The 11,228-nt window shown below is 41.4% G+C and overlaps 2 protein-coding genes and 2 non-coding genes across 4 annotated transcripts; 1 reads left to right on the top strand and 3 right to left on the bottom strand.

The window, feature by feature from the left end:
* Nucleotides 1-4,860: 4,860 nt before the first annotated feature.
* On the top strand, nucleotides 4,861-9,983 carry LOC128225250 (uncharacterized). The gene is made up of 7 exons (XM_052935355.1): nucleotides 4,861-4,943; nucleotides 5,108-5,271; nucleotides 5,844-5,957; nucleotides 6,097-6,172; nucleotides 6,416-6,577; nucleotides 9,497-9,603; nucleotides 9,834-9,983. Exons 2-7 carry the CDS (start codon nucleotides 5,113-5,115, stop codon nucleotides 9,858-9,860), a joined length of 645 nt encoding a protein of 214 aa, XP_052791315.1. The 5' UTR covers nucleotides 4,861-4,943; nucleotides 5,108-5,112; the 3' UTR covers nucleotides 9,861-9,983.
* Trnal-uaa (transfer RNA leucine (anticodon UAA)) lies at nucleotides 6,726-6,808 on the bottom strand. Its single transcript has one exon. It is a non-coding gene; the product is annotated as a tRNA-Leu (tRNA).
* On the bottom strand, nucleotides 8,746-8,828 carry Trnal-uaa (transfer RNA leucine (anticodon UAA)). The gene has a single exon. It is a non-coding gene; the product is annotated as a tRNA-Leu (tRNA).
* Nucleotides 9,984-10,159: 176 nt separating the features above from the next.
* LOC128215443 (gastrula zinc finger protein XlCGF49.1-like) lies at nucleotides 10,160-11,228 on the bottom strand. The gene is made up of 2 exons (XM_052922133.1): nucleotides 11,103-11,228; nucleotides 10,160-10,510 (listed from the first exon to the last, which is right to left on the bottom strand). Exons 1-2 carry the CDS (start codon nucleotides 11,226-11,228, stop codon nucleotides 10,160-10,162), a joined length of 477 nt encoding a protein of 158 aa, XP_052778093.1.

An 11,228-nucleotide genomic window follows, 5' to 3' on the forward strand; every position in this document is an offset into this window, starting at 1 on the left:
CCTTTAACGGTTATTGATAACACAGTGAATCAGATGCCAAGTGTCTTTTCAAATGTTGGGTGCAACATCTCGCATCAGATTAAGAATAAAATTGTGTCTGGTGCATTTGTAGAATTCTCTTCTTTGATTGATTCTAAATCAGGTGTCGAGGAGTCAAATAAATCGTTAATGATAGGCCAGGACGGTCGGCTAATTATTGACAACAAGTCCGCACAACAAAAAGTTAACGACATCAGTTCGTGGACAGATGCTTTCTTAGTATACATGTCCATTTGTTTGGCTGCTCATCCGGGCAGGACTCAGGAATTGTTAAAATATGGCCGTGACATCCGGCTTGCTGCAAAAAAGCACGCCGGCCTAGGCTGGCGTGATTATGACCAGCAGTTTAGACTTAGATTAGCCGCCGACCCAACTGGCCTGTCCTTCGCAAAAATAGATTACGAATTGTGGCTTCTTTGCATGGGTCCGTCCTTGGCAGTGGTAAGCAATATTGGCAAACTTGCCGAGAAGAAATGCTTCGATTTCAATTATAGACAATGCCATCGAATAGTTTGTGCTTACCGACATAGTTGTATGTTCTGCAATCTTGATCATCCTTGTAGGTCTTGCGTTAGCCAAAGAAGTTCTATCCCATACCCCGGGCCCCGACCTGTCCGTGACGCAGCTCACCTCGCGCGGACAAGGTTTCCACTCGTCCGGGGTCGTTCCTTTACTCGCCCTTACCTCGGGTCCAAGTTCTCCCCCCGTTACTAACAACGATTCGTGCCCCGTCCGTCGTCTTAAGTACCCCGGCTACAGCCCCATAAACACATCAAATTTAGACGCATTTTTACAGCGATATCCCGATAAGGTCCATGCAACATTGTTAAGGAATGGTTTCCGATTTGGTTTTAGTTTAGGATTTGAAGGGTCGCGCGAACCCATCGATGCAAAAAATTTGCGATCGGCTAAACTCCGACCAAGCGTAGTTTTCGATAAATTGGAAAAAGAAATATTGGAGGGCCGAATGGCCGGGCCGTTCATTAGTCCACCGTTTAAAAATCTTCGAATTTCTCCCATAGGCTTGGTACCGAAGTCTGATGGCGGTTGGCGCCTTATCACTCATTTAAGCTATCCACGGGCTGGCGGTAGTGTTAATGACGGCATAGTTAGTCAATTAAAATCAGTATCGTACACAAAATTTGACACAGTGGCAGACATGATATTTAAATTGGGAAGATCAACGTTAATGGCAAAGCGTGATATAAAATCTGCATTCCGGCTACTTCCAATATCACCTAAAGACTTCGAATTATTAGGCATTAAATTTGATGGCAAAATTTATGTAAACTTAAATTTACCTTTTGGCGCCAGTTGTGCACCATATTATTTCGAGGCATTTTCGACCTTTATCCATTGGCTGGTAAAAGACATTTCAAAAATTCCATCACTTGATCATTATCTGGACGATTTCATATTTTGCGGGGCACATGGAACTGGCAACTGCCAACATTTACTTTCCACTTTCCATCAAGTATGTGTACAGTTGGGTGTACCAATTAACGATGTCAAAAGCACGGACCCTTCCACTGTAATAGTTTTTTTGGGTTTGGAAATTGATTCTTCACAAATGCTTATTAGAATACCCCAGCACAAAATCGCAGAGTTGAAGTCCCTAATTTTGCTCTATATAACTAGGAAGAAAATAACGTTGCGAGACCTTCAGTCACTCGCTGGTAAATTTTGCTTTTTCGGCCAGGCAATTCGTTCAAGCAGAGCTTTTTTGCGGCGATTTTATGATGCAATGTCCGGTATAAAACATGAATTTCATAAAATAAGGATAACAGAAGGAATGCGCGAGGACTTCCGCATGTGGCTGTTTTTCTTAACAAGTTTCAATGGGGTATGTTACATTCCCGAAAATGCTTGGTTGGAAAACGAACATTTACAACTTTTTACCGACAGCGCGGGTAGAGCCGACCTTGGCGGCGGCTGTTACTTAAACGGCAATTGGGCATTTTTTCCATGGCCTCTTGACTGGAGCAAACATGAAGTCATGAAAGACATAACGTTTTTAGAAATGGTCCCTGTGCTGCTTAGCTTGTACCTTTGGGGTCCCGAACTAAGAAATAAGAAGATAATTTTACGAATCGATAACGAGGCTTTAGTTGCCATAATCAATAAACAGTCTGCGAAATCCAAACGCGTTATGCACATTCTCAGACATTTTGTGTTAAGATGCATGCGCCATAATATTTTGTTTAAGGCTGTCCATATTCGAACAAAACTTAATAATATCGCTGATTCTATTTCACGAAAGCAGTGGGCGCGCCTTCGCCAGCTGGTACCCGACTTGGCAGAAAGGGCACCAATTCCACCACTTTTTCAGAGCATGATTTACGAAATGAGGCTCGACGACTAATTGGCTGTTCTATGTCCGGCAATACATTACAGTCGTATCAAGTCGGTTTAAACCGGTTCTCTAATTTTAGGCTTATGTATCAATTGCCAAATTTGTGGCCTCCATCCGTTGACAATTTGGTATTGTTTTTCTCATCTTTGTCACTTGATGGCTTAACCGCCAATACAGCTCGCCTCTATAAATGTGCTATCGGTGCCCAATGCAAGCTTTTTGGGTTCGCGGATACCACCGAAAATTATATAATCACTAAAATTATAACAGGCATGGGAAGGAATACACGCGCACATACAACGCGACTTCCAATAACGGCACAATTATTATGCCTTATTGTTGAAACACTCCCATCCATGTGTATAAATATGTACGAAAGTGCCCTATTTACAGCGGCATACACTTTGGCTTTCTTTGGGTTCTTCCGCGTAGGAGAATTAGCCGTAACACGACAGTCTGTTGTAAATCACACGTTAGCATTTAGTGATGTAAGATATACGAGCGACGGCAATTTATTGCTTACACTTCGCAATTCAAAGACGGATAAAGAGTCAAAGGGTTATATTATTCAGATCAATAAAACCGGTAAAAGTGTTTGCCCTGTACACAGTTTAAATATTTTTCTGGCACGCAGGCCAAAGATTAACGGTCCGTTGCTGTGTCATATGGATGGTACTCCTCTTACACGCACACAGTTTTCTTCTGTATTAAAAAAATGTTTATCTGTTAGGAACCTCGAATTTGCAAAGTACAACACACATTCATTTCGCATTGGGGCAGCCACAACCGCCGCTATGGTGGGTTGCACCACGGAACAGATAAAAGAGGCCGGTAGGTGGACGTCAGACGCCTACAAACGTTACGTTCGGCATGAAACTATACATTTGGTTCCAAATTTACTTTAGGTTTGGTTCATCACATCATATTACATATTATTTTATTTTATTTTTTTGCTTATTTAGATAGAACGACGCGCGTGTGGGTCGTCGGTTCTTCAATTATTAGGCATGCCTTTTGCTACGCCCGATCGCACGACGCGAACCTGGGAATTCCCAATAGTGCCTTTTGGTGGCAGGGCTATGGAGGTCTAAGCCTTAAAGCGCTTGTAAGGAAAGTCACGTTTTTGAAACATATTAATGAAGATGGACTACCTCATGTCATGATTATTCACATTGGGGGAAATGACATTGGCCAATATCCTACTAAAGTGTTAATGGCAATTTTTGCTAAAGTAATAAGAGCGCTTAAAGATTTATTCCCATCAACTACTCTCGCAGTATCGCAGATAACGCCTCGAACAACATGGCGCTATTCGAGTAATAAGCGTGCAATGGGTAATGTAAGGCGCCGATTAAATGGCTTTGTAAAAAAAACCATATTAGGTATTGGGGGTTCCTTCATTTCTCATAGTATAACGCCTGAACAATTGAAGTCCGACGGTGTCCACTTGAACGAGCATGGCAATGCGCTTTTGATTCGCGACTTTAAGTCCTGCGTGTGCAGTTTGGTAAATCATTGAAATAAATATCATCAGTTTTGTCCAGCGACGCTTTATGATACGCTAATACACGTTTACGGTATGCTTTACCGTTCATTCAAGTTGTTGCTGAGTAATGCGAGGCTCCTTTTCTTGTTGCTTTTTTGCTGCCGAGCCAAAATTTCCTTAAAGTATGAATTGTTTTATAAGATAATAAACCCAGTTCTGTTTCGGGTTGTGATGCGTGTTATTTCTTTATGCTTATATTTTGGCGAGTTCGCTTCTAGTACCTAGAATCTCACATTGGCGTTCGGCAGCACTTAAATTATGATATTTATTAAGCTATTGGAATTATATAAATACAGACAGTATACTTAAAGTTAAAATGCTAATTTGTGAGTTCCGGCCATAGTACACCTTGACGGAATTCACGTTCAAATACTTAAGTTTATTTCATAATCAAACTCGTAAAGCCCAGTGGGGGCTATTCAAAACTGCTGCTTTGCCCTTTGGGGCGGTCGCCAGTAATACGCCAAGTTGGCAGGTGACCAGATTGCTTCGTTCGCTGTTCATGCTTGTGAATTCGTGCTTGTGTAAATAACATGGAGCCTCGCCATTAAATCCAAACTTTAAATGTAAATAAAACAAAATAAAATTTTGACAAGTTATTTGCTCTGTTGTTTTATATAGCAAAAACGTATGGTTATGATTGAAATTAGAGTAAGAGAAGCTAAGCGCTTCAATCGTTCTTGTAAGTTGAGGATTTATCGATAACCTATAGAATGTTACAGCTTATGTTTACCCTAATTCTAATTATGATCAAAAAATCAATATTCAAACTTAAACCTATACAGCCGCGACTTTGATGTCTTGCATATAACACTACCAATATTTCAAAATATGTAAAGGGTATGTTCCAGCTGTCGAACCAGCTAACTGAAACAGGGACCCTACGCAACATAGCGTTGTCGCCAAGAGCGTCGGGCATCCCACCAGCTCATGTTGCGATATCTTAGGAAGCGTTCTCATTTATTTAAAGTAGGCATATTACCTAGCTCGGATATAAATTAACTGGTAAGTAATTTTGTAAGTTTGATTTTAACTACTTTCATATTGAAATAAAAAAGGGGGAAATTATTCTCTTTAAATTTCCGATTCTGTTCATTTACATGCAATTTCGTGTAACAGAAGCTATTCACTTTTTTTTTTAATTTGCTCAATATTACAACACGTTGCAGAAGACATGGCAATCCTGTTGTACGTCACCATAACGCTAGCGTGTACAGTCTACGTGCACGCGCAGAGCAAGTACTGCTGCACGCCCCAGCAGTGGGAGTCCGTCAACATGTTGATCGACGGCCGCGACACCGCTGGAAACGCAACCAAACCACTCCTCACACAGGTCCGTACATGAAGGAAATAAATCGTTTCGTGAACATTTAACAATACATTCAATTTAAATGTTTGGTTTCTGAACAGCATCATTTGCTTTCACCGCAATGATTTACGTTAAATGTGTATTTGGTCAGTTATACTGTGACACTCGGTTCGTATTGACACTAGTGCACAATGATGAGTTGGAGCAGTTGTGCAGGTGTCCGCTTTTCACTTAAGCGATTTAATTATCGTGCGCAGTGTTCACTCGTTTATCATGTCTTGTTCGCCATGTAACTTGACCTAACGTTTTCAATGTTTATTTTTTGGAATTAAAAACTTTTTTTCCGGTAAACTATTGCTGCCATTGTTGGTGTTGGTGTTGTTGTTGTTGTTGATGCTAGAGATGAAAGCAGGACTGGTGTCTGTGGACGGATAAAACCATCGGATCGAATCAATGTCCATTCTCACCGAACGTTGTTGTTGTTGCTGTTGTTATTGTTGCTGATGTTGTTGTTATGGCTACGAGTACTAGTATGTAGACGTCGTGAACCCTCCCTTTCAACCCTCATGAAATATTGTTGTTCTTGTCGTTGCTAGGGTTATGAGCAAGTGTCCGTGGACGGAGTGAACCACAAGATTGCCTCCCTGTCCACCCTTACCACTTCCTCCGGCTTCAATATCACTGTTCAGGTCATACAGCTCTACGACAAGGTAGGTATGAGGTAACCCATCTTATAAAACCCAGTTATCAAAATGTTATTTAAATTTACTTTGTTGCATGTTTAAATGGTTGTTGTACGTTATTATCCTGTCACTCAATTGGTAACGCTCACATCCTCCTGTCTGTCAGGGGATCATGTACACGGTGGAGGACGGGGAATGCAAGCACTCGGCCCTGCCCGCCTGGACGCCCAGATGTGTGCCAGGTACGCACCAAAACAGTTTTAGTCAGTGGCTATATAATACACATATGTCTAGCCATAGGTGAGTTTGCCTTTATTAGGCAGAACATATATTGCCATTTATGCTGATGTATACCTCTTAATTATCATTTGTTTTAAGAATAAACTTGTAAACAGTCGCTTTTAACCGTCTTACCTGCTAATTCACAAGGCCGTGATCAATTATTTTTTTAATACTTTTTCTCAATTCTTTAAACTTTACTACAGACGACGCAAAGCTGTTAACGAAGTACTCGCTGGGCCAGGGTAGCGTACACGTAGACGTTGACGTGTACAGCGTCACGGTGGGGCCCAACACTGTCTTCCTGAACATTGCCAGCGCCGACTGTACGCCCATCTACCAGACTGCATATGGCTCCGCTGCCGGAGGTACGGGATATTTTTATGTGTCGCGTTTATGCAGCTACATACATGGTGTTACTTCCAGTATGAAAATGTCAAAGGGAGTAAATCTAAAATTTAGTTGCCTTGAGATGCTTCACGAGAGACTAATAATAATTGCTTTCAAAATAAAGCTTAGTACGGGTGGGGTTCGAACCCACGCGGACATTCGTCCATTGGAACTTAAGTCCAACGCCTTAACCACTCGGCCACCGTACTATTGTGTTGACTATAGATAACTTATGACATTTGATTGCTGCAACTAAGTTCGTATTTGCGCAACATTAGTCATGTAAGTTTTATAACTTCAATAGTGAATCGGTGGTTCATACAGTTTTCATCTCCCTTTGCTTAGTAGGTACCGGGTGTAATATACAGTTAAATTATATAGCGTATAATAATGTCCGGTTTGTAAAGAAAACTGTTCCCCAAAAAGCAAAAGCTGATATATGGGTGTCAAATTGAAGTATCTGTCCACCTTAAGTATCTGTCTAGCTGCACCAAAAGTCGACATGCCGTATCTTTCCGCGTGTAGAGTATGTGCACTTGTAGTATATTAACACCTGTGCTATATGTCAAGCTGCAGTGTCTGTCTACCTGTAGAAAATCTGCACTCGAAAAATCTGTCCACTTGGAGTATCTGTCCACCTGTATTATTCATACACTTTTAGCATCTGCCAACCTGCAATTTCGGTCTACCTGTAGTTATTGTTGATCCGTAGTTTCTATCCATTTATAGTATATTTGTCCACTTGTAGTATATATCCACCTGCAGTGTATTTCACCTGCATTACCTCTCCGTCTTTAGGATCTCTACACTTGTAGTATATATCCACCTGCAGTGTATTTCACCTGCATAACCCCTCCGACTTTAGGATCTCTACACTTGTAGTATATATTCACCTGCTGAAGTTGTATGCATGCAGAGTCTGGCCGCTTGCAGTTTATACCTACCTGCAGTATCTTTCCGCCTGTAATATATATGGACTTGTATTATCTGTCACTTCTGCACATATGACAACCTTAAATATTTCTACAACTCTCTTGAGTCTGTGCACGTGTAGCATATGTCCGCCTGAAGTTGCTGTCCACCTGCAATATGTAGGCACCAACAGTATCTTTACACCTATGGAGTCTGTGCACGTGTAGTATCTGTCCAGATGTAGTATCTGCCTATCAGTAGTGTTTGCCCACATGAAGTGTCTGTTCATTTGTAGTATATGTAGTATCTACAGCTGTAGTATTTGGCCATGTTTTGTGTAGTATCTGTCCAGATGTAGTATCTGCCCACCACTAGTATATACGTCCACTTGTAGTATCTGCCCACCTCTAGTATACGTCCACTTGTAGTGTCTGCCCACCTCTAGTATACGTCCACTTATAGTGTCTGCCCACCTTGAGTATACGTCCACTTATAGTATCTGCCCACCTCTAGTATACTTCCACTTATAGTATCTGCCCACCTCTAGTATACGTCCACTTATAGTGTCTGCCCACCTCTAGTATACGTCCACTTATAGTATCTGCCCACCTCTAGTATACGTCCACTTGTAGTATCTGCCCACCTCTAGTATACGTCCACTTGTAGTATCTGCCCACCTCTAGTATATGTCCACTTATATAGTATCTGCCCACCTCTAGTATACGTCCACTTATAGTATCTGCCCACCTCTAGTATACGTCCACTTATAGTGTCTGCCCACCTCTAGTATACGTCCACTTATAGTATCTGCCCACCTCTAGTATACGCCCACTTATAGTGTCTGCCCACCTCTAGTATACGTCCACTTATAGTATCTGCCCACCTCTAGTATACGCCCACTTATAGTATCTGCCAACCTCTAGTATACGTCCACTTGTAGTATCTGCCCACCTCTAGTATACGTCCACTTATAGTATCTGGCCACCTCTAGTATACGTCCACGTATAGTGTCTGCCTACTTGTAGTAGGTGTCGACAACTGATTTTTCGTCCACTTGTAGCATCTGTATATGTCTTGCTCAGTGGTCGAAGGAACGATGATTTGAATGAATAAACTTCCATGTTACGAATATATACAAGCGTTTACACTGATAGATAGTGTAAAGAAAAATAACTGCGCTGTTTGCAGTCTTATGTTTTAAATAGGCACATATAACAGTTTTCAAAATAAAATTTAGTACGGGTGGGGTTCGAACCCACGCGGACATTCGTCCATTGGAACTTAAGTCCAACGCCTTAACCACTCGGCCACCGTACTGCTGCAATCATGGCATAATGCATATATATATATACAATGTATATATAAGTTTTGATGTAGTTTGATAACCAAATTGTGTGATAAGTGTGCACTTATTATCTGTAGTATATGTCCATCCACCTGTGATATAAATGTACACTTACAGTATCTGTACAGCTGTTGTATATGTCCATCCACCTGTGATATAAATGTACACTTACAGTATCTGTACAGCTGTTGTATATGTCCATCCACCTGTGATATAAATGTACACTTACAGTATCTGTACAGCTGTTGTATATGTCCATCCACCTGTGATATAAATGTACACTTACAGTATCTGTACAGCTGTTGTATATGTACATCCACCTGTGATATAAATGTACACTTACAGTATCTGTACAGCTGTTGTATATGTACATCCACCTGTGATATAAATGTACACTTACAGTATCTGTACAGCTGTTGTATATGTACATCCACCTGTGATATGTGTACACTTACAGTATCTGTACAGCTGTAGTATATGCCCATCCAACTGTGATATATGGACACTTTTAGTATCTGTACAGCTGTAGTATATGTTCTTCCACCAGTGATATGTGTACACCTACAGTATCTGTACAGCTGTAGTTTCTGTCCATTTGTACTCTTTCCAACTAACATCAGGCTGTTTCAAACGGTTTCAGTGTCTGCGCTATCCATGAAGACATACAGCAACTTTACTCTGGGTATCAAGGATCCGATTGTGTTTAACGTCCCTAGCATATGCAACAACGCCACCTATCTACAAAAGGTACGCACTGTCTAGACTCTTGGAATAATTTAATAACTTGCGATAGTTTATATTCTAATTTGATAATGCTAGGCGCATTTGCTTACCGTTTTCCAATCTAAATACTGGAGGGTATCCAAACTTTCCACTTAAAACTAAAAAGCCGTTCATCCATGGCACACAATCGACAATTTTAATTCGAAAGAGAGTACAATTTACATAATGACCATGCATTTCTTTATTAATTGCAGCTTCCTCACTTGCACCCACTACATTGAGTTTGGGACATTCGCTACAGTCAAGGAGAGAATACAACAGATTCCTTTTAATTACGAGTGATTTATTTCGAACAAGGTTTCAATGAAAGTGATTATAATTTTAGAATAAATTTCTACCTTTCTTGACGTGTTCATGTTTTGTTTCTGAACGTTTTCTGTATTAATCATAATGCAATGGAACAACAAATCATTAACAACATAACATAACAGTAATATTGAACTTGAACTTGTTAAATAAGTTGACTTAATGTAATATATTACAGTCAACAAATAATCTCAATGGCATAAGTCATATATGATCACACCCGTTGAGAACACAAGTGCAATTTCAGCTGAATCTTCTGCGGGTAGGCCTTTTCACATCCTGGAACCGTGCACGGGAAAGGGTTATGCCCTGTGTGAAGACGCTCGTGCACCGCACATGCGTAATTGCAGTTGAAACACTTTGAGCAGAAGCTGCACTTGAAGCTGCGATGATCGCGATGGTAGCGGTAGTGCTGGGTAAGGGAGGACCGCTTGGTGAACTTCCGGTTACAGATGGAGCACGTAAATGGATTGCTTTCGGAGTGCATGCTCATGTGGTCACGTAGACGGCTGCTGGTGCTGAATTCCTTGTGGCACACCTCACAGTAGTGCCCGTCGTGCAGTCTCTGGTGTTTCGTGAATAAACACAGAGCTACTTTATTACACAAACTGCATCGAAAACGTTCATTGTCTATTCCAGAGTGGCGAGGAACATAACCATGTTGCATGAATACTAACTTTCGGAGACCGCAAGAAGAGCCGTGGAGACGATGTACATTCCGATGATTCCTTGTATTGCTGGCATCTATACAGAGGGAGTTTACACTTGTCGGGTGTCCGGAATGATATTTGGTCAACGGTTACCAACGGTTCAAAGTATGACCAAATTCGCGAATTTAGCACTCTCGATTTCCTACGTTACTCCACCGTCGGTGCATCTCTGACGTCATTGCGTCACCGTTTCCATTCGGCCAACAAAGCTATTTTATACTTTAAAATGCAGCGAAAAATGCCTAAAACTGAGGTATGCTGTGTCGAAGATATCTCAGCATCCCTGCATTTGCAGCGGCTGGGACCAATTTGACCATTTAGGGGATGCACTACCCTACAAGATGCATCTGTCCGTGTGCCCAGGATGATATTTGGTCACCGGTTTCTTACGCTTCAAGGTAGGCCAAATTTGCGATATTTCGCATTTTTCAACGTTCCACAACCTACCCGGTACGGAACGCAAATCTCGACCATTACTCCGGAACCATAAATGGTAGGAGGTCCGCACTGGTCTTGAAATTTAGCACTTCGATTTCCTACGTGACGCCACCGTCGGCGCATCTCTGACGTCAT

The sequence above is a fragment of the Mya arenaria genome, chromosome 2, assembly GCF_026914265.1.
Source record: "Mya arenaria isolate MELC-2E11 chromosome 2, ASM2691426v1".
In the NCBI taxonomy this organism is placed as follows: domain Eukaryota; kingdom Metazoa; phylum Mollusca; class Bivalvia; order Myida; family Myidae; genus Mya; species Mya arenaria.